Here is a 26,576-nt window from a genome sequence, read left to right as displayed (position 1 = left end):
TGTTCCTTCACTTCGCGTTAAGGAGTTTCGCATTGATGCAAAGCCAAACAAACTTCTTCTCCATCCCCAACAATGGTTCTTGCATTATTCTTAGGCGTTATTACAGGCACCCATGCTCCCTGCAGGGCCAGGGGTGTATTTTAAGACAGTAAACAGTCCCGCAGACAGGAAAACGAGAGCCTGCCTGTATCTTTGGCTCTCGGAAAGCCAGGGTATTAGTATTAGATACAAGGTATTACTATTATGTTTGAGCAGCAGAGCATGACCCAGAGATAATATCTCCAAGCAAAGCCTTTGGATAAAACAAATGCCTTTTCACAGACGTGCATCTATTAACTCGCGGGATGGGTAGACAATTCCAGACGTTGTGGGGACATTTGTGGCGAGGCGTTTTCATTTACTTAATGAGTATTCCCCCCCCCTCCTAACAAGGCCCTCTGGATTACAGTCTCCCCCATTAGAGCTGAATTGTCGTAGTCCACAGGCCCAATCTGGCACTCATCCATCGCCAAAATGGCCATGTGCCCAGCACTCACATTCCAATAAGTATGGCTACAGACTGAAATGGAAGAGACAAATGCTTCCTGCCCAGGCTCCTAGCCATCACCTAGTCTGCTCTGCTGCAGACCCTGCTACAGTGGAATGAAACAAGAGAAGGTAGCTGTTTCCCCACGCCCACCCCCTGAAGTTACCTATAGAACCCTACCTGAGATGAAGTAAGGCCTAAATGTGTCTCCGCCTTTCACTAAATCCGCCAGTCAGCACTTGGGGGGAAAACAAGTACTTAAGAAAAACAGCGACTGCATGGATCATTTACTCTCATAAAGTGGAATTGGGATTTTCCAACCCTATTATTATAGGCAAAATGTTTCATACCAAATTTTCAGAATGAATCCATGTAGAATTGCTTGGCTGAGAAGACTTAGTACTAGGAATCAGGATGGAGCCGAGTCTGACTAATGTCAAAATGGATTGCCTTGGGCATGGATCCCAAACGACACAGACTGTCCCCTGAAAATCTGGGTTAAAAATGCAATGTAGCAATCTAAAAATACACACAAGCATTATTCTGAACTCCTGTATAATTCCATAGATGAAACAAGAAAGAGGGAAGGGAAGGGAAGGGGAGGGGAGGAAAAGAGTAGGGCTAGATTGCACCACTTGTGAATTTTCTTTCCCTAGAAGCTTCAAGGGAAATGAATTTTTAATCAATACCAAGCATTTGTTTATTGTGAGAAGAGTTTCCATATATATATATATATATATATATATATATATATATATATATATATATTCATTTCCTACTAAAATCGTAACGAGCTATAAAAAGAGTGTCCTTTGGACCCAGATTGTTTGAGTGTATGTGTGTGAGGGAAAACAGTTAAAAAGGCTGGAACAAAAAGTCTCAGAACAATGTATGGTCAAGGTAGCATCAATAAATCAGCTGATCTGCACTTCTATTGACTCACAGGACTAGATGTGCTCTTTGAAGATGTACAAAGTGCTTCAGACCACAGGCTCAGCTGCCTGCTTTCTGAGAAAGGGTTTCTGGGGGAAGGAAAAAGTGCTACCTACAGAATTGAATGAACCCTGCCTGGCATTTTTTTGTCTGACTTTCTAGAGCATTTGTAGGCTGAGGTAATTTTAAAAATAATTGTACATTCTCCCTGGTGGACCAAAATGCCTGAATCACTGTCCTTGATCTTTTAAATGTTTGTAGCTGCCTCCATTTCATCGTTTTGACCTGCTTTTATCCATTAGTTTTCCGCCACTGCTTCTTTTGCTTGATGATGATTTTTGCATTTTATTATTTTTTATTGCATTCAACATTACCTTATGACGTTACCTTGGGTTTTTCAAGAGAAGGTGGGATACAAATGTTTTCAATAAATAAAATCAAATAATACAAAATGACATTTCATGCGCATGCTTAGGGTTCACACACATTGCATCCATTAATCTCACATTCCATAACCTACACCCCAAACATGCGAACAAAATTGAGTTAAGACAGAATAGCTCTGACCTTTCCATGCACTGACTCCATGTAACACTTTCCCACTAGGCCCTGAGGCCTCTGCTGCTGATGTCTCTCTGTGACAATGTTGTTGTTGTTGATGGTGATGGTGGTGGCGTTATCACTGTACTGGTGGGAACCCAATGGAAACTGAGACATCAACACAGCTTCAACACTGTTCTCTTCTGACTGGTCTGCATCACTTTTCACTCGAGCTACCTGATGGATCTGCACCGCAGCTTCCGGAGGGTGGTTGATATGTACATTCACAAGGGAAGGGTTTCTGGAAGCTGGAAGGAAAGTTTGTCAACGGAAACGTGACTTTGCTTCTTGCTCTGCAGCAACCTACAGATTTCTAGAGGGGTTAGTCGTTAGTGGATATACTCTGACATTTGCTCCATCTGCAGGACCACACTGGTTCTCAGTACAAACGTTAGATTGAAAAGCAGCCATTGCTGCTCATTTATGGCCCAAAATGTACAAACAAGGGAAATAACCTTTGACTTGCCATGAAGCCCAGAGAAAACAACGAAACCTGTGAGTATCAGAATATGGACAAGAATATGAGCATCATCCATTAGCTTCTTTCTAGGCTATGTGTAGATTATGGCCTACATGGGTTGCTTATTATGAATTCTAGACCAGGGGTTTTACCTATGTAAAGGGAGTGTGGCTATTTCTTTATGGGGATTTTAATTAAGAAATTCGGAAACCTCTACTTAGGTCCTCAATGTGTGTGAGTGTGAGTGTGAGTGTGTGTGTGTGTGTGTATATTTATATATCTCAACCATATCTAATAATTAATTAGAATACAAAGCAGATACCTGCATGGCAGTAAAAGGTAGAGCTCCCCCAAAAAGAGTCCTAAGCACAGGTCCTAAGCCAACATCCTGTATATTTATTTATCTTGAAACACGCACAATTGAGCAGTACTAAGATTGTGAATAATTAAGTAGAGTTAGGGATGTTTTCGTAGAGAACCATCCCTTCTTCTATAAGGCACTTACCATCTCATAATTATTTCCCCACTTCATGACCGGGGGGGGGGGGGGCAAAGGCATGCCCAATATAAGCTTCACACACCAGCGACCTACAAGAAACAATGATGAGACTAGTGCTGCTTACCAAGTTGGTTGGACAGAGGAAGTGTGTACATTGAATGTTTCATGGAGTTGCTTGCCAGGCTGTTTGGCACATGTTTCTTCCTTTCCGCTTTCAAAGCTGGTAGGTGGCAGAACTTCCCTGTGGAGTTAGATGGGCACCAGCATTCATCCCTGCCCACACAGCGTCCCCCATTTAGACAGGGAATCTGGCAGAAATCTGTAAAGAAAGGAAATCTGTAAGTGAAAGCCAGAGATGGAATGCAGATGAATGTCCAGAAGCTCACCCTAGCCAGCAAATAGGTCAATATCTGTCCTATCAAGAAGCCTCAGTCACAGAAAGATGTCAAGCTGTCCAAGTTATGAAGGACACCAAGCATGTGAGCTAACTCTATTTCCAAAGATGACTAAGGAACTTTCTACCTGTGGTGCTTGAAGACACTTCTATCCTCAGCCCCACTATTTGTGCCATGGAAGAATGTTACTAACATGGGCTGGAGGAACGTGCAATACGGCCAAGGTAGGTTTCATTTTCCAATTCAACAAGTTAAGCCAAAACAGACTGAAACCTCGAATGGGAAGACACCCTAAAATTCAACGACAGAGAAGAAGCATTTGGGTTCTTCTTCTATGAGAGCCTGTGCAGGGCCATTCCACAGAACTACTAGATAGGGTCAAACTCTAGAGCAGCCCTTCGCCAACCTGGAGCCCTCTAGATGTTTTGTAGCTCTAGTCATCTGGAGCTGGTGGGTGTTGCACTCCAAAACGTCTGGAGGGCACCAGCTGGGGAGAGTTGCTCCAGAGCAATGGTTAGAGGGCTGACCTGTCCAGCTCACTGAAATTTCCTGTGCAATTACAGTTTAAACAAGATCAGAAGAAAGGCTTCAGCTGCCATAATAATTAGGAACGGCATAAAAGCTTCAGCCAACTCTCCTGGTTTCCACACAAGCGAAAGGAGAGAACAGGAAGAAATTAGGTGTTGGGAGTCAGACCCAAAAGCTAATGCCAATGAAAGCAGAAAATTGGCCCTGACAAGAAGAATTGCAGCAATGCCTGTCTGAGACTCTGACTGAACTGCTGTATTGAGAGGAGGACAAAAGGTAACTGTATTCGACCTCTTGTCTCAAAGAGGGCAGGACCAGTCTCAGGGAAGACTCATTTTCAGGCCAATTGAGCTGTCATCCTCCTCCTACCCTGAACTCTGCTTCTGCAGTGAATTGCTAGTCTCGTGGATGAAAGCAACAGAGGAAGATAGATAAACCTTGTGAAAGGGGTCAGACATATGGGGAGACTCACAGATACGGAAGCCAGATTTAGGGTCATGGCCATGCCCACCCTGGCTGTACAGGGTGGTGGTGTCTCCTTTCTCACAGCTGTTGTAGCAGCGGCCATGTCGACAAGTCTGTTTACAGATTGTGGGAGTGAAGATAATCTTTATCTTCCTGATTTTTTCTGTCAGGTTGACACCTGCAAAGAAAAGGAAAATGACCATCATAGAGCAGAAAGATGTCTCTGAGCACCTTAGTTTAGCACAGGGATGAGGGACTTGTGGTCCTCCAGATGTTGGATTCCCACTCCCATCAGCCCAGCCAGCATGGCCAATGGTTCTAGGGATGATGGGACTTGTAGTGGCTTAGGGCATGGATGGAAGAACATAAGAAGAGTCTGCTGTACCAGGCCAATGGCCCATATAACGCAGCATCCTGTTCTCACAGTGGGCAATAGTAAGGCCTATATTACAAGCCCTGGTATTACAAACTCTATAAAAGCAATAAGTACAGACTACTAAAGGGTGAACAGGAGGATTTACTGGATTACGTTGCGAACCCACAGAATACATTTCAAGGGTTTACTTAAATAAAACTAGGGGAAGTGGATAAAATGCATTGACTGAAAGAAGCACGAGGCATTTCTGTATCAGAATGACAACAAATTCTTTCCCCCTTTATTTCTTGGCCCTGTTTTAAGGAAGAAAAGGAGACTGGGAAAGCTACCCTGAAGGGAAATGCTTGGATGTAATAATAACAATAATCTACAATATTAATGCCTCCCACCAGAACAGAGCACATGGCTGTGTTCCAGTCTACTCCAGTCCTGCTCCAGCTGAGACGCGGGGGGGGGGGGGGGAGAGAGAGAGAGAGAGAGAGAGAGAGAGAGAGAGAGAGAGAGAGAGAGAGACAGCCAAGCCAATTAGTTGAAGTGAAGGTAGAGGAATGTTGGGTAGATCAGTTAGAGGGTAGAGATGTCAAAGTTGAGAGAAAAAAGCTTGATGCCTCACCTCAAAAAGGATATCGGGGAGCTGGATTGGGTTCAGATAAGGGCAACCAAAAGGATGGAGGCAATGGAGCAACTATGAGGAATGAGTGCAACATTTGTTTTATTGTATTTTTTAAATTAAGGATGTTTTAATGCCCCAGTGGATTTGTTGTTATGTATTTTTATTATGCATTGGTTTTATAGTTTTAAGCCACTTAGAAGGCATTCTGGTATATAAGCAGTATATAAATTAATAAACAACAACATTTGGGGCTTTTTAGTTTGGAGAAAAGGCAAGTAAGAGGAGACGAAGATGGGTATGTAAAAAAATTAGGCATGGTCCTAATATAATGCATTTTTGTATGTTATTTTCACCAATGATTTTTAGTATACATACTCCCCTTATATATTCATTTTTGTACATTTTGTTTCATTGGGTGTAGAACTGAATTGAAAAATTTGGAAAAGTGTGAATTTTGAAGGATAACAGTGTTTCAGCTCGCATATTAGTTTGAAAAGTGTAAATTAGGTAGTTTCTTATGAAAATGCAAATATAATAATAATAATAATAATAATAATAATAATAATAATAATAATAATGAAACATTCTCACCCCCCACCTGTAGCTAGCTAAACTCTGTGCTGGTACTTTGGATTATACACCTAATCAGGCCCACGGAAATGAGTGCTTGTGTAAACCTTGCTCACTGTATTGCTACAGATTGCTAGCACATGTACATGGCTATGGCATTCTCAATTACTATACCCTCTAAAGGTAAAAGATAAAGGACCCCTGGAAGGTTAAGTCCAGTCAAAGGCGAATATGGGGAGCAGCGCTCATCTTGCTTTCAGGTGGAGAGAGCCAGTGTTTGTCCACAGACAGCTTTCCGGATCATGTGACCAGCATGACTAAACCACTTCTGGCACAACAGAACACTGTGACAGAAACCAGAGCACAGAGAAACACTGTTTACCTTCCCACTGCAGAGGTACCTATTTATCTACTTGAACTGGCATGCTTTCGAACTGCTAGGTTGGTAGGCGCTGGGACAGAGCCACGGGAGCTCACCCCGTCACAGGGATCTGAACTGCTGACCTTCTGATTGACAAGCCCAAAAGGCTCCGTGGTTTAGACCACAGCGCCACCCGTGTCCCACTACCTTAATGGACTCCCCTTCCCCCCCCCCACACACACTGCATGAAGTGTGTGCTTAGAAACATTTGCTGAAGAAACCTGGCTCATTCTTCAGAACTTACCCCCGAGAGGTGAAGGTGGCTCTTGAAATGCCATACGTGGCCCAGAACTGCTCTGTTCAAATCCATTCCCATTCGGCAAGGCATTGGATGTGAGCTGATCATTATTAGTGGCTGGATAGCGTCGGACTGTACGAGAGGGCCCCATGTGCAGCTGAGGGGTAGCAACAGAACGACTTTGGCTCTGAGACCTGTTGAAAAGAAAGCAGAGCTAACATCTGTGCTGGATAAAGTGATACAAATCTTTCTTTCTCTTTTATTGATTTTCATACCAAATTCAACAAAGAAAGAAGAAAGAGATACAAAAACAAAGAAAAGGAAGCAAGAAAAACAAAGAAAAGAGGAGGAAGAAGCTCCAATCAGTTCCCATTAAAAATACAATATCCACTGATACATCCATGTTAGGTTAAACATATAAATTGATGTCCAAATGTTGAAACAGCTATCCACATGAAGTTGGTAAGAAACAAATGTAGCTAGGGTGGTACAGTCCTCACACCATTGCATAATAGACGGTGGACATTTATCCTTCCAGGCTTGTAATATAAGGCTGTGTACCCATTAACAGCTTAAAATGCAGCTAAATTGTTCTTATTCCCCCAAAAATAAAAATAAAAAAATTCCTTCCAGTAGCACCTTAGAGACCAACTAAGTTTGTTCTTGGTATGAGCTTTTGTGTGCATGCACACTTCTTCAGATACACACAAGCTTATTCTCGTTACAGGTAGGTAGCCGTGTTGGTCTGCCATAGTCGAAACAAAATAAAAAAAAATTCTTTCCAGTAGCACCTTAGAGACCAACTGAGTTTGTTTTTGGTATGAGCTTTCGTGTGCATGCACACCTCACACGAAAGCTCATACCAAAAACAAACTCAGTTGGTCTCTAAGGTGCTACTGGAAAGAATTTTTTTTTATTTTGTTTCGACAAGCTTATTCTCAATAGGGATTGAAGCTGGTTTTGGGGAAAATGTATCAATAGGAAATGAGAGGATAGATATGGATTTTGGCGAACATTGTGTGCATGCCGCTTCCCAAACCAGCCGTGGGAATGCACTGGGTGTAGAGTTAACAGGAGTGTGTACACAGTCTAAGTCTCTTGGCAAGCATAAAGGTTCATGAAATCCCCTCTGTTGTCCTTTCATTAATCCCCAAACGACAAGAATATAATTTAAAAGTAAATGGACACCTGCAAATATCAAGGGTTTCACCAATACAAAACTGATACGGACAACAACTTCAGTCCAAAAAAGGAAGTATCATTGGCCATGCCCACATCATATGTCACAGTATTTCCAGCAGTACACCTCCAGCTGCTATTTGGTTCTCTCAGAACCGTCTCCTCCACTGCCATTACGCAACCTTATTATGTAACATTATGAAAGACTTAGGATCTGGACATGTATATTTCCCTCTTTTCTTCATATCCACCCCCACCATTCTTTTGACTTGTATCTTTTGGTTTTAAGCCATCATTCAAAATTGTAAGCTGCCTAGCCTCTCACCTTTTCTGAGACACGTGGAAGCAACCAGCTTAAATGGCTTCCAGGATCATTCCAGACTACTTTTTTACAGCTGCCTCCAGAGAATTCAGCCCCTTGTGAATGAATTTAGCCACTGCTATTTTTATAGAAACAGAGATGCTGGAACTCACCACAAACACATCCTTCGTTCTCTTAGAATGACAACGGTGCCCATCTGACAGGTGCCGGAACTGAGTTGCGGCAAGTTCCGGCTGAAAAACAGCCCTGAATCTAGCCATCATTCACAAGAATACAAAAAGCTTGTGGGGTAACAATAATATATATCTGTTGGGTCCTCTTGAGCTGTGCATAACCATTTTGGCACATCCCCAGTTCAAAACCACTTCAAGAAGTTTTCCCATAGCTCATATTTATCCGGGCTCATAAAAACAACAACACCCCAGAAGTCATGCAAGCGTGTTAAGTGAATTGGCCCTGAGCAAAGGGCCATCACTGCTGTGACTGGGCGAGATGATAATGTATTTATGAGGAAAGTGCTGTTGTTGTCCTAAGCCTCTCATCTTCCTCCAGCCGTGAGTGATCCCACAAAAGCCTACTCATCTTCTGTAAGGGCTGAAGCACATTCCCATTCCTGCCTCTGGCATAGACAAGGAAAGAGATGTAGCCAGAAAAGAAGCCTGGCCAAGAAAATAAACAGAACACGCAACCCATAAAAGTCATGAAAGAAACTTTTACAGGGAATGAACACCCATGAGTGAGTTTGCATTCCCCACCCCCACCCTTGGGTAATTTTATTTATGGGGTCTGGCATTTTGCAGCAGTCAAGCAAACAATACGCATACACTCCCAGTTCCCAAGGCCACTCTTCAGTGCCCACTTAACACATGCTGGTTGTCACCCCAACAGAGCAAAGCTTGTTTTAACTCAGCAGATTCTAAACCTCTTTCTTTCCTAGGCTTTTCAACCCATTCCACCCTGTTGGCTCCCATTTTCCTTTCAGGGGACCAGTGCCAAGCTTTCCAGACAGCTTTGTTTGTAAGTACCCTGACCCACCCTGTATTTTTCAGCATACTAAATGAGCCAGTGCAGAGTCAGTACTGAGATCTCCAAAGAAGCCTAAAGTGAGTCAGTGAGATTAAATAGGTCTTATGCGAGACACATAAGCCCCACAAGTTGTATCAGATTCCCTGCACGTTCCTACTTCCACAGCATCTATATACAGTGTGCATTTGCACAATACAGACTTGTACGCATGAGATCCCAGTTTTGATGCAGAGCTCAAAGAACCTCCAAGAAGCAGGGCTGGGGGGAAGTCCTGCCTGAAACCCTGAAGATTTGGATTCAAGGTTAGGGGTTAACTATATCAAACTATTGGTCTGAGCAGCATGAGCCATCTCTTTCTTATACTGTACTGTACTTGGGGGTGGGTTTGGAGAGAGAGCTCATTCTAAAAGAATTCCCACTATGTTAACTTGGGTAGCTCAGTCATTAACTATTATTTGAAGTCTGGTCCTCAACCTGCTTGCAACATGAATCTTGTGTACATATTGAAACAAAGGACAATGGATTCGATCCTGAGAGTTGCGAATTGAAGAAAGTTCACAGAGGGGGGACTATCTCATCCTCATATTCCCCCCCCCACCCAAGAAAGACTCTCCGGAGGGTTGAGGTCCTCTTGAACAGTGTGGGTAGTGCAGAGGGAATTCTTGGAGAAGGGAGAGAAATGCCCCAAGTCAGATACAGGCACTTGGTGCAAAACAGAGCTCCATTCACACAAGGTGTTTCTGATTCAGGGTGATTCTCTCTTCCCACTTCAGCCCTCTTTACTGCAGCCTTCACTGTTCAGGAGGGTTTTTGAGCCTCCACTAGTGAGACACAAAGCTACAATTCTCAGTTTCTCTTATTTTCTCGTTTTTCCAATCTTTAAGTTCAGTTTGCCAAATTTCCACATCAGCCTGCAATTTTTTTAAAATTAAACATCGTCATAAAAATTCACTAGCATTTTAGTGAGCATTCCTCCTGATACACACACTTTGCAAGCAGTTCCATTAACATAACATATTTTTGTAAATTATTTTCACTAATATATATATATATATGCACACTGTCTCCTGATACATGGGTTTGTACATGCAGCTGAAGAACTGCATTGCAAAATATGGAGAAATACAATTTTTGAAGGAAATCCGTGTTTCAGTTTACGTATTGTCCAGGGAGTGTGCATTGCTGAAAGGAAGTTAATGGGCTAGACTGCTCAGCTACAGCTCTGAGCCCAACAAAGGACAATCTTTTCCACTTTCCAAATGAGCCATGCATGGTACTATGCGTTCACCAGCATTTCTTAGATACCTTTGCTTCATGGGAATGCTGGTGAAGCCCAAGATGCTTTGAGCATATCAGCTTCATCATCACATATCTGATTGACATGAAGTTAAGTCTGATAAAGTTACTGAGTTACAGGTAGGTAGCCGTGTTGGTCTGCCATAGTCAAAACAAAATTAAAAATTTAAAAAAACCCTTCCAGTAGCACCTTAGAGACCAACTAAGTACTGAGGTGAAAGTTACTGAGGTGAACATTCTGATACCCAGGCAGGTACAAATGGGAGTTCTCATAAAACTATTATGAGCACAAGAATTATCTCCATCTCTGAGCACCAGGCGGGAACATTCTAGTGCCTGTTCTATTAGCATTTCATTCAGATTTTTTCAGCTTCTGTTTCATCCACACACTTTCCATTCAGCTGCACGCAGCCTTCCTTCATCCCTCATTGATGGTTGTTTAACATTCCTGTGGTAACCACAGAAATCACTTTTTTGAAAAACAAAAAATTACACTAGTAAAAAGGCAATGAAAGGGATGCATCACCAGGAACTGAGCTGTCCAGAACAACATGAGTGAATTGTTATAGTAGAGAAACATGTTCTAAGATTTCATGGAGTTCACCCTAGAGCAGGGGTCAGCAACCTTTTTCAGCCATGGGCCGGTCCACCGTCCCTCAGACCATGTGGTGGGCCGGACTATATTTGGGGGGGGGGGATTAGAACGAATTCCAATGCCCCACAAATAACTGAAAGAAGAAGAGGAGGAGTTTGGATTTGATATCCCGCTTTAGATATAAAGAACTTTGTACAGATATAAAGAACTTTGTACAAATATCCTCCAGCATGAGGCTCAATTCCCCACCCCCACCCCATGATAACTGACTTGCAGCTCAGAACAAGGTCCCCTGGATCCAGGTTAGGTCTTTCCCCACCCCATAATGCTTAGGCAATGGCTGGTGCTGCAATGCAGACCATACATGAGATACACTGGGGTACTTTTACTACCCTGCACTTTTGATAAGGTCAATGGTCATTTTACGAAGCATAAAACATCATAGGGATAATGAGAATTACATCCAGAACCTCTCCTAGAATCAAAGCAAGATCAGCACAGCAGAAGAAAGGAAATATTTTCATTAACTTTATCAGGATCTCAAAAGCTTCCTAGCCAAAGTAACTTTCCAGTGGTTAACATTATCCAGAAGCTCACACACAGGCCAAAGTTATATTGAGAAACGACTGTCCTGGCCTACAAAGCACAAACTGTTCTTGGAATATCTCCTCCAGCTGTTTGTTTTTACTTTATACACTGAACACAAATATCCATTTTCCTTATTCTTCTAACCATTTCATTCTTTCCTAGAGTTCATTGTACCACCCACCACTGCCCTCCAAAAAGAATCAGGATGAGCTTGTTTGAAGGACTCAGACATTGTGTAGGCAGCAACAAAATGATGGCATCCCATCTAGTGAACTCATCCTTTCCAAGGTCACCCAACACCTCATCATCATAGTATATCTGCCACACCCTCCATTCTACTTCCCCATTACTCCACCAGTGCCTTGAAACTAGTTCATATGTTTCTAATAAAACAAGCTGATGTCAAAGGTGGAGGCCACAGAACTGTGAGCAAGACTCTTTGGAAGCCTCACTTACAACAAGTGACTGGAGGTCTTCTTACATCTGCTCCCTATCATTAGCCCCTAAAAGTGCTGCTGTGTGCCAAATGGAGCTTGAACTTCAGGAGCGTCCACTGTGCACAGGAAATAATACAAATGTGATGAATTTCATACAGTCCTGAAAAAATCCTTACAAGTAATATGGTGTGCTTTGGTAACAGGTCCGAATAGAGTTTTTAAGTAGACTTAGTTTTTAATCTGTGACTTTGTATTGTATTTTAATATTTGTTGGAGGCCGCCCAGAGTGGCCGGGGAGACCCAGCCAGATGGGCGAGGTATAAATAATAAATTATTATTATTATTATTATTATTATTATTATTATTATTATTACTTATGAGAGGTCATGGGTGGGATGGGATAGGATGCAATGAAGAGCTGAATTCACCTGCCAGGTTTCAAGAGTCAAGGGGCCATAATTTAACACTAAAGAGCATGCTGTGTCTGCAAAAGGTTCCAGATCTAATCTTTGCCATCTTCAACTAAACGGATATCATGGAACAGGGCTAAGGAGAAATTTGCTTGAGACCCTGGAGAACCACTCATAGGTGAACAGTGTTGGGTTATATGGCTGAACAATCTGGTACTTTTTACTTGCATGATTTTAATTGGTTCTTATGATAACCATGGGACATATTTTGGCAGTCAATACATTCTTATTTCTTGAGGTTACTGCTTCAGCTGCTGCTCATGCATGCACGTTTCAGCCCCTTCCATTCTTAGAGACCATTGAATACCAAAGAAAACAATTTTAGCACACTTAAAAAAGAATTTAAAAAAAAATCAGAATTGTGTTTAAAAGAAGGCTGAAATATGCAAAGTCTGAAAGCAGCAGATGACCTGTGTTGACAAACATTTCTGCACAACCATCCATTCAGAGTAGACCTAGATGCTGCAAGGAAAACTTGGTTCCCCATGTTTCTGTCATGGGGCCAGGGGTGTACTTACAGCAATGGGTTGGCAGGTGGAAGCGAGAGGGGCTCCCCTGGAAATGCCCCCCCCAAGCCATTTTTCATTGCTTCCCTTTAGCTAGGTTCTGAAAGTATTTTGTGAGTTTTAGGAGGGAGGTAGGCTGAATGCCTGGGCTCCTTTCTAATTCTTGGAATAGCCACGCTAGCTTTCTGGTGAGGTGATAGCCTAGGTGATGGGCCATTAAAGGGAGCAAAGGAAGGGGCTCTGTGTGAGATGGTAAATGGGCAGGGGCCTCTTCCTCAATTTGCAGGCAGTTAGAAGAACAAAGGTGAGCGATGTGAGCTAGAAACAAAAAGAAAAGTTATGGCTATGAAGCCAGAGAGTCTGAGTGATGTATGATTTCTGTTTGAATCCAAGGCTGCAGCTATGGAGGAAGCAAGGCCCTCTTCGAGTGTAATGCTGAGAACTCCTCCACTCTAGGCTCAGGTTGTATATATGTGTAAATTAACTATATATCATTCCAAAGGAAACACAAACCTTCCATAAATGCCTGAAACCTCTGGAATCTTGCACTACTTGGAGACTGGGGTAGCGTGCAACAGTATAATGAAAGTAATCCCAGTAGAGGGACCTGAGGAACACTTGCAGTGGAGAATGTTAGAGTTCTGTTAAAACAAAAGGAGGCTACAGCAGGAGCTTATTGATTATTTTACTGAAAAATTATGAATTACTGGGATACCCTTACAGCTGTTTAGGGTTCCTTCCCTTTTCAATAAACATAACTGCTGAAGAAAAGGAGCTCCCAGTGTCTAATTCCCATATGTCTATACACATGAAGATACCAGTGGTTTGAGACTTGACTCAACAGGCCACCATCCTCCAGCTACTGTACTGAGCATTCGTTCTAATTTGGTTGCAGGGATGTTAGACAACACCACATCAAGTTAATGCTATCCCACACTTTCCCTCTCCTCATCTCAAAGTGTCCAGTTTTGGGGGGAAGAGGGTGTGCTGCACAATCTGAATTTGCTGGCATGTAATTGGATCCCACCCAAGAACAGTGGCAGTCTTGAAGTGCCCTCTGCCCCAGATAAAATTGAAACATGGATATACTGGGCACCTCACAAACGGAGCCCTGCTGGACAAAATCCGGAAGGGACCTACAATCTTCCATATTTTCTTATTGGTTTCCACTCTTTAAAATGGAGCATTTTAGATCCAGTTATTTGTCTAAACTCTTGCCTGTTCCATTAAGATCTGCCTTTATTAGATGCATTTCCAAGCAATGCCCTCAGCTGTGCTGGATGGGCGTAATAACAAGATTCCATACATAGATAATCTGTATATGTGGACAACTGCAAGAAGACTTTATTATTATTTGTTACATTGCCCATTATACACAGAATCTAGGAGACACTTTCTAAATCCCATTTGTTCAAGAAAACAGTCTCTCCTTGCTTGGGAGGGTTTTGTGGCTGCTGAGTGACTCAAATGCCTCAGTGACTCATAAAGTGACCCTTTTTGTGCTGGCAGCAAGAAAGACTATGAAAAAGGAATCGCAGTAAACTTTTAAGGAGTGTTTCGAGGTATAATTTGAAATATGCTGTATGGTTGTGGTGGCTCCCCAATTCTCTCATTGCATGGTTCTGTTGGTTTAAGCAGAGAATTTGTTATATATTTTTTATTGATTGTATGGTTTTGTCATGGTCTTTGACTAGCACAATAAAGTTATTTAACTTGAACAAATGAGCATGTTACTGAGCAACAGGAAAACCCTAACAAATTACTAAAATTAACGGCCGTAAGTTGACCATATCCTATTGATTTCAATGGGTCTACTCTGAGTATAGCTTAATCAGTCATCAGAGAGTACGCTAGTGGGTGCTGAAATGTTATTAAGTTGCCACCTCATGCTTTCCACAAAGTCTTCCACAACTTATTACCTCAGCGTTTCGAGGAACTGTTGACCATCAAAGTCAAGGGCTACAAGGAATTGCTTTTTCACAAATGTACACAATTAAAGTGCTGGCAATTCCATTCAGACATCATTGGTCTAATGGGTGTGTGAGCAACTTCCAAACAAAGAACTAAATCATGGTCATCTCCTGATAACCAGCCCATTTTGTTTCATCTTAAAATTCCCTTTTCAGTTTCTGTCCCATTCATCCACCTTCCCTATTAGCCAGCAACCCTCCTTGTTTAAAGCCATTTAAACCATAAATCAATGATTCACTTCCTTCTCTTATGTAATTTTCCACTGAATCACTACAGAAGAATGGACACCATACAGACAACCAAGCCTACAGGGACAAAAATAAGTAGCCAGGCTTGGAAAGTCCCAAACTAGCCACAACCTAGAAGCTTTCCCTCTTCAATCTTTTAAGTGGTCATGAAATATCTAGGCAGAATGTGGATGGGTCATTCTTTGTGTCATAGTGCAGGTGCTTTCAACAGCAGCACTGGGGTTTCTGATATCGCACAGCTCACAAACCATGTGAAATACAAGGTAGCTGTTAAGATTTAATTTGAAATGTGGGACAATGTACAAAACGGCTTATCCACATTACACAAGGCGACTAAAGTGAATTTGTCTCACTTCGCTTACAATCAGAGAGGGCAAGCCAGTAACCACAACACACAAGACTACAAGGCTTCCCAACAGAAGAGGCCTCTTAACACATTCAACTCTGCTACACAAACCCAATGTTCCCCCTTCTCTTCTCACTTGCAATAATACTAGCTGGGAACTGTTTCTAGTGCACCAGACACTTCTCTCATCACTCTCCCTCTCAGACAGGAGTGGGATAGCCAAAAATACCTACTTTCCTTGGTAGCTGACCTCTTTTATAAATAATATTTGTTTGACTTTGGAAAGGCATACAATTTCATGTTGTAACGATCATATCCAGTGCTATAAGTTAATAAATACTCCCATTCAACCATCAAAAGTAGTATAGAAATCAATGGCAATGTCCTGAAATTATTCAGACCTTTTCTCTAGAATTGTCAACAGTGCCAGCCTGAGTATCATAAGGTAAAGGTAAAGGGACCCCTGACCATTAGGTCCAGTCATGTCCGACTCTGGGGTTGTGGTGCTCATCTTGCGTTACTGGCTGAGGGAGCCAGCGTACAGCTTCCAGGTCATGTGGCCAGCATGACAAAGCCGTTTCTGGTGAACCAGAACAGCGCACGGAAACACCGTTTACCTTCCCACCGGAGCGGTACCTATTTATCTACTTGCACTTTGACGTGCTTTCGAACTGCTAGGTGGGCAGGAGCTGGGACCGAGCAACAGGAGCTCACTCCGTCACGGGGATTCAAACCGCCGACCTTCTGAGCGGCAAGCGCTAGGCTCTGTGGTTTAACCCACAGCGCCACCCACTGTCATATCATACAAATCCCTTTAAAAACTTCCATAGCAGCAAAAAAGAAAATAAAAAACACAGCTCTTTCGCCCCCCACCCACTCTTTCGTGAGCTTTCCAGCCCATCCTCCTCCTCTGCCTGCCATAGAGCAAAACTAACATTCTACTTACTAGAGTCTCTTAAAGCGATTAACTCCAAAAATAATTTATTAGGTGAAATGGATGAAGCAACATAATTCAAAGCAGCAGTACTCCATAACTAATTCCCAGCTTTGTTACCTTAAACATATGGATGGGTTTGTCTCAGAGTTTTTATATTCCTTCTCAAATTAAACAAAGGGAAGATAGAAGGGGAAAGTGCTTCGAAGAAAACATCACTGCCTGCCCACAAAGTATCTGCCATCAGATTATTGTATTTTTTGTAGATTTGTTTCTCTAAGGCTTTGCTGTGGTTACTGCTATGACTATATGGAGGAGAAATAAGTCGTTAATACTGGAAGATCCCAAATTAAGCATTCTGCACACAGCATTCTGTTGTGAATGAACATGTGATAGCACCCAACTTCATTCACATACAGCAGGGATGTCGTCCTCTGAATGTTGTTGGACTCTAATCCCTTCCAGGCAACATGGCCAATGGTCACAGGTGATGGGATTTGCAGTCCAACCACATCTAGAGGGCCACAGGTTCCTCAACTCATGCAGGCTTGGCCATCAGGATCCATGCATTCACAATCACTAGATCCACCTCAGAATGGAAAAATGTGCAAAAACCACCACTTTGTAGAAAATTCAACAAGAGAAAATGCAACCTCATATCATAGCAATATTCTAGAACCATTCTTCACATTACACAGAATAAGATGGCAGAATTCTAATCTCACCTGCGCCACTTAACACTGTGGGAGACCACATTACCACATTAACATTTTCTAGTCTTCGCTGATGTGGTAAACTAGCACACCAGGGTGAGGGTTATACTGTACTAAACTTTTCATACGATCATCTACAACATGCAGGGAAACAAAAACAGATCTGCAGTGCTAGAATTCTGGATCGTACCACTTCAATCTACCATCTCATCCTGCATAATGAAGAAAATGGCTCTGACTCAAAATGTCGGCGGACACTGTGAAATATAGATGATGGCACTTTCATGGAAGCTGGATTTTCATCCATGGAGTTTGCAAAAATACAAAAATAGAAATGAGCACAGAATTAAAAGCAGATATCATCTGCATGATTTAGCTTTCTGCCAGTAATTTCCTCCATGCTTAATACATTCAGCACACTTAATGTACAAACATGTAAGTAAAGAAATGTCTAATAAAACTAATTTAGGGTTTTTTGTAGGCTTAAAAAAGGGATAAGAGATAGGGATGGTTTCCTGTATTTGTATCTACTTGGGAGGTGCCAAATAACTTAGCATTTAGCAACTAGCTATACAAATTTCATCAGTATCTAGACGCAGCCTTTCTCAACCTTGGGTCCCCAGATATTTTTGGCCTACAACTCCCATCATCCCCAACCATTGGTCCTGCTACCTAGGGATTATGGGAGTTGTAGGCCAAAAACATATGGAGACCCAAGGTTGAGAAAGGCTGATCTAGAGCTCTTTCAAATGTACTCCACAGGGAGAATTGGGTCCCCAGAAACAGCACCGCACAAAACTCTCTCTCTCTCTCTCTCTCTCTCTCACACACACACACACACACACACCCAAGAGCCGCCAGTAGCCCTGTGTTTTGCTGAGATCCTTAGTCTTTGCACACATTAGCAGTTTAAAAATCATCAAGGTTGCTTTTCCCCATTGTGTTTCAAGTCCATTTCCACATTGCTGTACACCGCAATAAGGGAGCAAATACCGGTATGTCATCACCTGGTGTGCTTTATGTGTTTGGTTTCCCCACACCAGCAACCCTCCTGAACACTTCTTCAAGAAGATGTCATCTGCACATGTGTAATGGCTGTCTCAAATGGACACACCTCAGCTTAACTCTGTAGTGAATGTGGCTTAAGTTTTCAGACTGGATGGAAGCCGGTTTGAGGGAAAACACATCAAACAACAGTATTTCTCAAGAAGGTGGATATGAACTGTGGCTCAGCTTCAAACATTAGCAGTTGGAGCACATTGAAGCCAGAGTAAATGGTAATCATACCATGCCTATATGATTTTTGTTGTTATGCTAACTGGATGGCTGTGGAACTAACGAACCAAAGTGTTGACCCCTCAGATGGCAGGCAGGCAGCTGCCATAGTATGTAAGGAACACCTGTAAGTACGGATGAAAGAAAAATGCAGTGCAGTGCAGACTTAAAGCCAAATCTATTAAGCCGAAATTTGTGATGCAGTTCTCCAATCAATGTTTGGTTGCCCTTCTCTTCCAGCTGTTTAAAATAGTCAGATTTTCTTTAGTTGTAAAAAAAGATGGACCAGATACTGGGAAAATCTTGGAAGATCACGAATGGATGATTATGTCAGTTGGATGCGCACACTCCACGTGTGTGAATGAGGCAGTATGGAAGCAGTGTTCTGAGCCAGTACCTGAACAACTGGAGTATATTCAGTGAAATATATTAATTTGTCTTTGGCCTGTAGACTCTGGATACAGAAAATATGTTTTTAATATGCATGCATAATGCAGCCAAAGATGGTGCAAAACCATATATACTGTCTATGGATTACATACTGATCTTTCCAGAGAATTCACCCCATAAAGAGGCTGGCAGATGATATCTCAAGTTAGTGGTGGCTACTTGTATGCCTAAAAAGCTTAGATTGGCAAAGTATTTTCAGCTAGGCTACAGATGTTGAGATTTTGAATACCACAACACCAGGGCTCAGCTACATTAGTAAAGAAAAACCGGTTTATATGCGTTATAACACTTTGACACCATATGACGCTGTGGAGTCCCATCTTTCACCAACGTGATTTCCCATAATAAAGTTTACAACACGTTTTCCTGAAACACTGTTTGGATGTGTCTAGATCCAGCCCAGGTCCCTGTAGTTGCATTTTCAACATAGCAGCAAACTACAGTTTGATTCCATTCAGGTCCAACCTTTATACAGTAGGCCCAAAACGTATGTGGGGGCTACATTACACCCACATAACAATCCCTACCTGTTCAAAGCTGCACATTAAACAAGGAAAACCTTGGGAGTCTCATAGGGCCTTCCAGAGCAACCTTCCTACAAGCTAGTAAACAAGGTGGAGGACTTAAAAAGCTCTTTCTGTGCTAGGTTTTCCTGCAACTGAAATAGATTTTAAGCCCATTGCATTGCTTACCTTGTTCTGGGAAAGTCATGTGAGGGCCCTGGGACACTCCCACAACCTTCCCAGAGACCTGAAGCAAGGCAGAGGGCTTTAAAACTATTTCTATGGCAGAAAAGAGTTATGTGACCACCAAACACATATATTTACATGCCAGGCGAAAACATTTCTCTTCTCTTAGGCTTCTGGCTAATTAAACAATATCTGGCCTTTTAAACGGGGGTGAGGGGTATTGTTTGTTACTATGCTATGTATTTTCATGTTTTTATATCGCAAACCACACTGTGATCCTCAGATGAAGGGTGGTATGGAAAATTTATTGCTATTATTATTATTATTATTATTATTATTATTATTATTATTATTATTATTAATCCCAGCACAAAAATAACTTTTTAAGCCCTCTACAGTAGGCCCTACCTGCTTTCTGGGCTCTGGAGACTCTCGTGAAATCCCACATGGCCCCTTCTTATTGTTTCCCCTTCTCTCTTACCCTCTATCTATCTATCTATCTATCTATCTATCTATCAACAAAGTACTGTATGCAAGTTGCAATTGTGTAAGTAAATACGTTTTGGGCTTACTGCAGTGTGCCAAAACTGAAACTCAACTATTCTTATGCATTCATTCATACATACGTATATACCTAGTCATAAAAGTAACATACTTTCCTCTTTTAACAATAGAAAGAGCACAAGGGAGGCTTCCTGCATAACAAAATAACAAAACAAAACAGAAAACAGATTTTGATCCTTGGCATAACCGGGAAGGAACTTTTCTGCATGTGAAAGACAAGAACACTGGAAATTCTCCAGAGAATCTGAAACATTCTACGGAGTTAGAGCAACTGCAAGCATGCTAATTTAAAATGACAATCACCAGGAGAGAATTTCTTAAAGTGGGGATGGCCTTTGGATACGTTCTACTCTAATTAGGTTTCCTCTTATTTCTTCTAATGTGCTATTGACCCCTTTCCTGCTTTGTGAACCCATTAGGGCTGTTCTGCTAAGTTACATTGTGTTCTCTCCACAAACCTTTGGCATTGCAAGAATACAGGGAATAAGCCTCCTGGCGCTTCTGCCCAACTACAACCTCCCAGTTGCTCATTAGCAAAAGGATTAGAGACAATGTCTGAACCAGTATCTCATCTCTGTCCTTGTTCACTTTATAGGCCATTTTTACAGGGGAGTCTGAAAAGCATTTTTGAGCCCCTTGCTGTATTCACATAGCATGGTCACTCCGGAAAATGCATAAGATTTTAATACCAGGAACCAAATTCAGCAGGCAATCCTCTGGTGCCATTTTTAACTCTTAAGGAGGAGGTGAAGTAGTGTTGATCTCTTTCTCAGGGCTTAAAGGCCATGGCTGGGTCAGGAACATCTGGGAAAAAGCAGACCTGGTCCCACTCCATGCTCTGCCCATGGCAGTGGCCTCAGTGATGGATGGAGAAGGATGGAAAAAGAACTCTCTCCACTCTCATCACTTCAGCCTCCATCTTCAGTGCTTAGTAGCAGGGTGGGGCAAGGTCAGGGTTGCTTCTTCGCTTGGGAAATTACTTCCATTCTTCATCTCTTCTTTCCCTGCCCTTTGCTTCCAGTAAAATAAGACGGATAATGTATACAAGTGCAACAGCAAAATCCATTTCTTTTAAAATGTATGAATATGGTTTATCATGGATAGCATTTTCTTTTATATATTGTGCAATGGAAACAGTAGCTGGGCAACCAGTTTAACCAGTGCTGTTGACTCTTACCTAAGAAGACTCTTATCATACCATTCACAACAGTCTTCCTTCAGAGGTTGTTGGACTACATCTCCCATAATCCCTGAAAGTGCCCATGCCAGCTAGGGATTATGGGAAACGAGGTCCTAAAACATCAGCATTGGGGAAGGCTGAACAGAATGATTGACAGCAGTCATTCTATTAATAATAAGAATAAGAATAATAATTTTATTTATACCCCGCCCTTCCCAGCCAGAAAATCGGGCTCAGGGCGGCTAACATCAATTAAAATCACAGCAAGAAAACATAAAAACGATCAATTTAAAATAACAGATTAAAATACAAATTTAAAAATTCAATTAATTAGAAACAAATGTTGTTTCTAATTAATTGAATTATTAGAAACAAATGTTGCATATTACATTGAAAAAAATCACTATTGTGTAAGATAACATTTGGCTGCAAACAAAGCTGTGACCTTGAATTTGGTTGCCCCAGAAATCATATGGCTGTTCCAAAATAAGCAGTTTCAAGGCTGAAACATGGATTTGATATACACTCTCTCATACCATATATAAGCTGTATCTGTATCCTACTAGGCACACACTTTCTAACGTTTGTATTTAAGGAAAGGTATAAAATATCAGTTTGTCTTACTGACACGAAATCTGTTCCTTCTCCCCCAGGAGATGATTTGTGAAGTGCATACAAATCCCTCTCCCCACTAAGTAAACTGTTCAAAAAGAGTTATGTTTAAGAATAATATCCAGAACAACTCTTTCAAAATACAGTACTTATGATGCACACACTGTGATTTAAAAATAGTATTTTCGTGCAGGAACAAAAGACATTAACACTTTTCTTGGAGAGTTCCCGTATTTTAAGTTTCCAGAAGTGCTTGCCAAAGGTATTTGAAACTCTGTCAAAAGATGGGCTGAGAGTTAGGAGTTTCTCATTGTTCTAAGTAGACCTGCTATTTATATAATTTAACTTTGACTGGCATTAGGGGTGGGGTTTCTTTGTTTTTGTTTTTTTTGCTTATTTTAGAAAAAGGAAAGGAAGAAGGAAAAACAACAACAGAGAGTATCATATGATATCCACTCTCTGATGGTTGTGATGACCAAAGTACCTCTTGGCTGCTGTATCAAAATTGTGTTTTGCTGAAATAAGAAGCTAGAAAGTGGATAATGAACACTATTCTATATCAGAAAAAACATGCATGGGCATAATCATGTTGACTGACCAGTCGCTTCTGGGGAAAACATTAGTGTGCACCAATGCAAATTTGGTTTCCATTCATATTGGTATTCCCAGTAAGCTCCAAAACCAAGGAAATCTCTTTTGATTGTCAAGAGTATTAGTTATTTGATGTGAAATCTTCATGAACATATGAAGGGCTCATTTTAGTGTTGCTGTTGTTTAAAACCTAAAGTTTAAGATAATATAATAATGATAAACAACTACAGACATTGCCACTTTCCATTTACAGGGCACCAGGATACATTTACAGTGGAGAGCCAATGCAAATGTTCATAAGCAGCAGCAAATCGTGTATATATTGGGTTATTAAAACTAGCTAGCAAAGGCTTTTAAAAGCAAGGCACAGTGTGGAAATGGAGCTAATCTATCAGCTGCAGCGTTAGAAACTGGTTGGGTCCTAACTTTCTCAAAAATGCCCAACAGAAAGTTGGCTGCCGTCTCTCCTTGGCATTTGCAAGGGATTCTATTTTCCAGCTGGTGCCAGTTATCAACAGAAGCACAGTTAAGGGTTCATCGCATCAGAAGGAACGATCAGAACAGACAAACCTGGTAGCACCAGTGCAAGATTTTGGGAGTGCCAACTACATGGACTCTGATGGGTGAAGTTTCTCTCTTAAACATGTGAGTTGCTTAAGCTAACAGCTGAAGTTTCCCAACAAAGCAGAGAGACAGCAAATGGGCACTCGCTGCTTCTTAGATGCCAGGATGTTCAGTTGAAAATCTCTCTGGAACAGATGGAGAAGATCTTTCCAGAGGCCACAATAGGACCAATAACTCAGCATAAAGATGAAAGCAAAAGCTTCTGGAACATCTTAAAGAGATACATTTGGGAAGCATCGTCATTTGTTGATGTATCACATTTGAAGGAAGAAAAAGTACTTTTTTCTGGAGACCTACAGTGAAGGCCACCAATGTAGCACCTTGTTTAAGGTCTCACCTCAATCCTGGCCAGTTAAGGCAGTAAGTGGTTAGGAAAGCAAGCATAAACCTACTTCAGTCTCCCTTGGGAACAGAGGGTATTTCAAAGTTTGGATAGCTTGAGAGGCAGCCTAAGACTATACTGTGTCTCTTTGAAATGTTCTCCAAAACCACAGAAGCCAAATTCATTTCCACCATTATTTAACAGGATAGATGACTGTGGTAAAGACCACCCATGTGTGTGTGTGTGTGTGTGTGTGTGCGCGCAAGTGTGCTAAGCGCAAACCAAAGCAAAAAAAAAAAAAGCTGTAAACCCTGAATGAGTCCCCTGATACTAATAAGCAATTAAAACAATTTAAAAATAGTCCACACATTCATAAAAGGTACTTTCCTGCTTCCAGGATTCTTTTTTTTGGGGGGGGGGATATGCTTTAAATGTGTGGTGTGTACAAAGCCTCAGTGTATAGGAGAGCATGGGCACAATCAACATGATCAGCAGCACCCAGAACCTGGCAAGGCCAACACCCTCACAGGAGGCCTACTGCCAGTACTTGGAGCCTCCCGACCAGTTCATTCTTCGTGCTCTCGCTGCCTGTTCACCTGCCCTTACCAAGCAAGCAAGGCTTCTCTCAGTTCAGTTACCTCCACACATAGTGTCCTCTCTCTCAATACAGTTACCTCCACACATAGTGTCCTCTCTCCCCCCTCCCCACTCTGTCTGTAGGAAGTGGTGCCAACTATGTCTCAAGCAGGGGAAGGGAGTGTCAGCCCTGTGGGACAAATGCCTCCCTCAGCCTCTCTATCTGGCCCCATGGGGCTCTTCCTAGGCCACACACCTTTGCAGGCCATGCCCTCATCCATAGGCCACAACCCTCAATGGTCCTGCTCTGCACTCTCCTTGGTTTCTTTTGCCAGGTTGGAATGTGTCATTGAACTGTGTGGCCCTCAGGCTGAAAAAGTTCCCATCCCTGGCCTAGAGGAAGAGGCAGGCAAACCTGCAGTAGTAACAGCAGTGACAAGGAGGAGGATGTGGGTCCACTCAGGGTGATAAGTAAGTTGCATACCCTCCAACATTTCTCCAATGAAAATAGGGGCGCCCTATTCCATTTATTATTATTATTATTATTATTATTATTATTATTATTATGCCTATCTGACTGGATTGCCCCAGCCACTCTGGGCGACTTACAAGATATATAAAAACAAGGCTGCTTTCAGATGTCTTCTAAAGGTTGTATAGTTACTTGTCTCCTCGGCTTGCAGGTTGCACAACTCCATACCCTCCAATATTTATTTGATGAAAATAGGGACATTCTAAGGAAAAGCGGGACATTCCGGGATCAAATCAGAAACCGGGACGGCTTCTGTACATCCGGGACCGTCCCTGGAAAATAGGGACACTTGGAGGATCTGCAGTTGTCTTCCCCGCTTCTCTTTCTTTAGGATTACAAGGTGCAGTGGAAGCCTCAATACAATAGGGAAACTCAAAACGGAAGCCGCGTAGCACGTTCAGCTTCTGAAAATCGTTCAAAAACCGGAGCAGTTACTTCCAGGTTTTTGCCGTTCAAAAGCCGAAACGTACAACTACAGAGGCATTCGACAACCAATGGTCCACTGTAGCTCCATTTAGAACCAGAAGGTGGGGTAATAGTTATGGTGTCAAACAAGAACTGAGGAGACCAAGGTTCAAATCCAAAGTCATCTATGAAGCTCACTGGACAACTTTGGGCCCCTCACTATTTCAAACCTACCTCACAGGGCTGTTGTAATGAATAAATGGGGTAGAGGGGAGAACCACATATACCAGCCTAATGGACAACTTTGGGCCCCTCACTATTTCAAACCTACCTCACAGGGCTGTTGTAATGAATAAATGGGGTAGAGGGGAGAACCACACATACCAGCCTAAGCTTCTTGGATGGGCAAGAAATTTTAAAATTGCATCTCCATAATCTACATTACAATAGGCAGGAAACAGTGTCTTCTTACATTCTGTGCTGAAGTCCCTAAAATAAATTCAGGGCTTCTACATCCTGGGGAAACACCAGCTACTTCAAATGTATAGCTTCTTTTAAAAGGGGGGGGGTATTTTTATTAACATAAAACCATAAATACAAACAAAAAAGAAAACATAATCAATGTTATGAAACCTAGCAGCAGTACATAGTTTCTATTTTCTACACAAATAGAGAGCAGATAATGCAGAAAAATAAAAGCAGCGAAACACATCATGAAAGCCAAATTTTTGCAGTTGGGTGGTAAAAGAAGTATAGTTGAATACCAGCCCAAATTAAAACCAGTGACTTGAAAAAAATTCACTTTGTATTTCAAATTGTAAGCAGAACCACAACCAACAACATCAACAACAAAACAACTTTTCTAAATATTTCGGCATGTGTATTTTAATGAAATCAGCTACCTACCCCTAAAAAAAATCATCGGCGGAACATTTTAAAATGAAAAGTATATGTAAAATATCTAGGTGTCAATCTCACAGCAAAAAATCTGAACCTGTACAAGGACAATTATGAAAAATTGTGGACAGAGATAAAGAAAGACATGGAAATATGGACGAGACTGAAATTGTCGTTAATGGGAAGAATAGCAGCTGTTAAAATGAATGTTCTACCAAGGATGCTGTTTTTATTCCAAGCCATACCAATTTTGGACAAATTGGATTGTTTTAAGATATGGCAAAGGGACCTATCGAAGTTTATATGGCAGGGAAAAAAGCCTAGAATCAAATTTAAGATTCTGACAGACTCTAAAGAGAGAGGAGGCTTTGCCCTGCCGGATTTAAAGATTTATTTTGAAGCAGCGGCCTTTTGCTGGTTGAAGGATTGGTTTAAATTGGAGAACGTGGACGTGTTGGACTTGGAAGGATATGACAATATGTTTGGTTGGCATGCATACCTTTGGTATGACAAGGCAAAAATCCACAAAACTTTTAAGAATCATATAGTTAGGAAAGCTTTGTATCAGGTTTGGATTAGATATAAAGACTTGTTAGAGAGAAAG

At 41.7% G+C, this 26,576-nt stretch overlaps 1 protein-coding gene across 1 annotated transcript in view; it reads right to left on the bottom strand.

Moving 5' to 3' along the window:
* Positions 1–26,576, bottom strand: part of LTBP2 (latent transforming growth factor beta binding protein 2) — a 124,346-nt gene that overhangs the window by 68,938 nt on the left and 28,832 nt on the right. The window contains exons 4-7 of the mRNA XM_033142668.1: positions 6,631–6,818; positions 4,414–4,584; positions 3,143–3,337; positions 2,027–2,307 (exon numbers count right to left, since the gene is read on the bottom strand). Of these exons, the coding sequence (XP_032998559.1) occupies positions 2,027–2,307; positions 3,143–3,337; positions 4,414–4,584; positions 6,631–6,818 (835 nt within the window). The remainder of the gene's footprint in view (positions 1–2,026; positions 2,308–3,142; positions 3,338–4,413; positions 4,585–6,630; positions 6,819–26,576) is intronic.

The sequence above is a fragment of the Lacerta agilis genome, chromosome 1 (assembly GCF_009819535.1).
Source record: "Lacerta agilis isolate rLacAgi1 chromosome 1, rLacAgi1.pri, whole genome shotgun sequence".
Classification (NCBI taxonomy): Eukaryota; Metazoa; Chordata; class Lepidosauria; order Squamata; family Lacertidae; genus Lacerta; species Lacerta agilis.
Note: the sequence above shows the minus strand (reverse complement) of the source record. Positions and strands in the feature narration are given on the sequence as shown.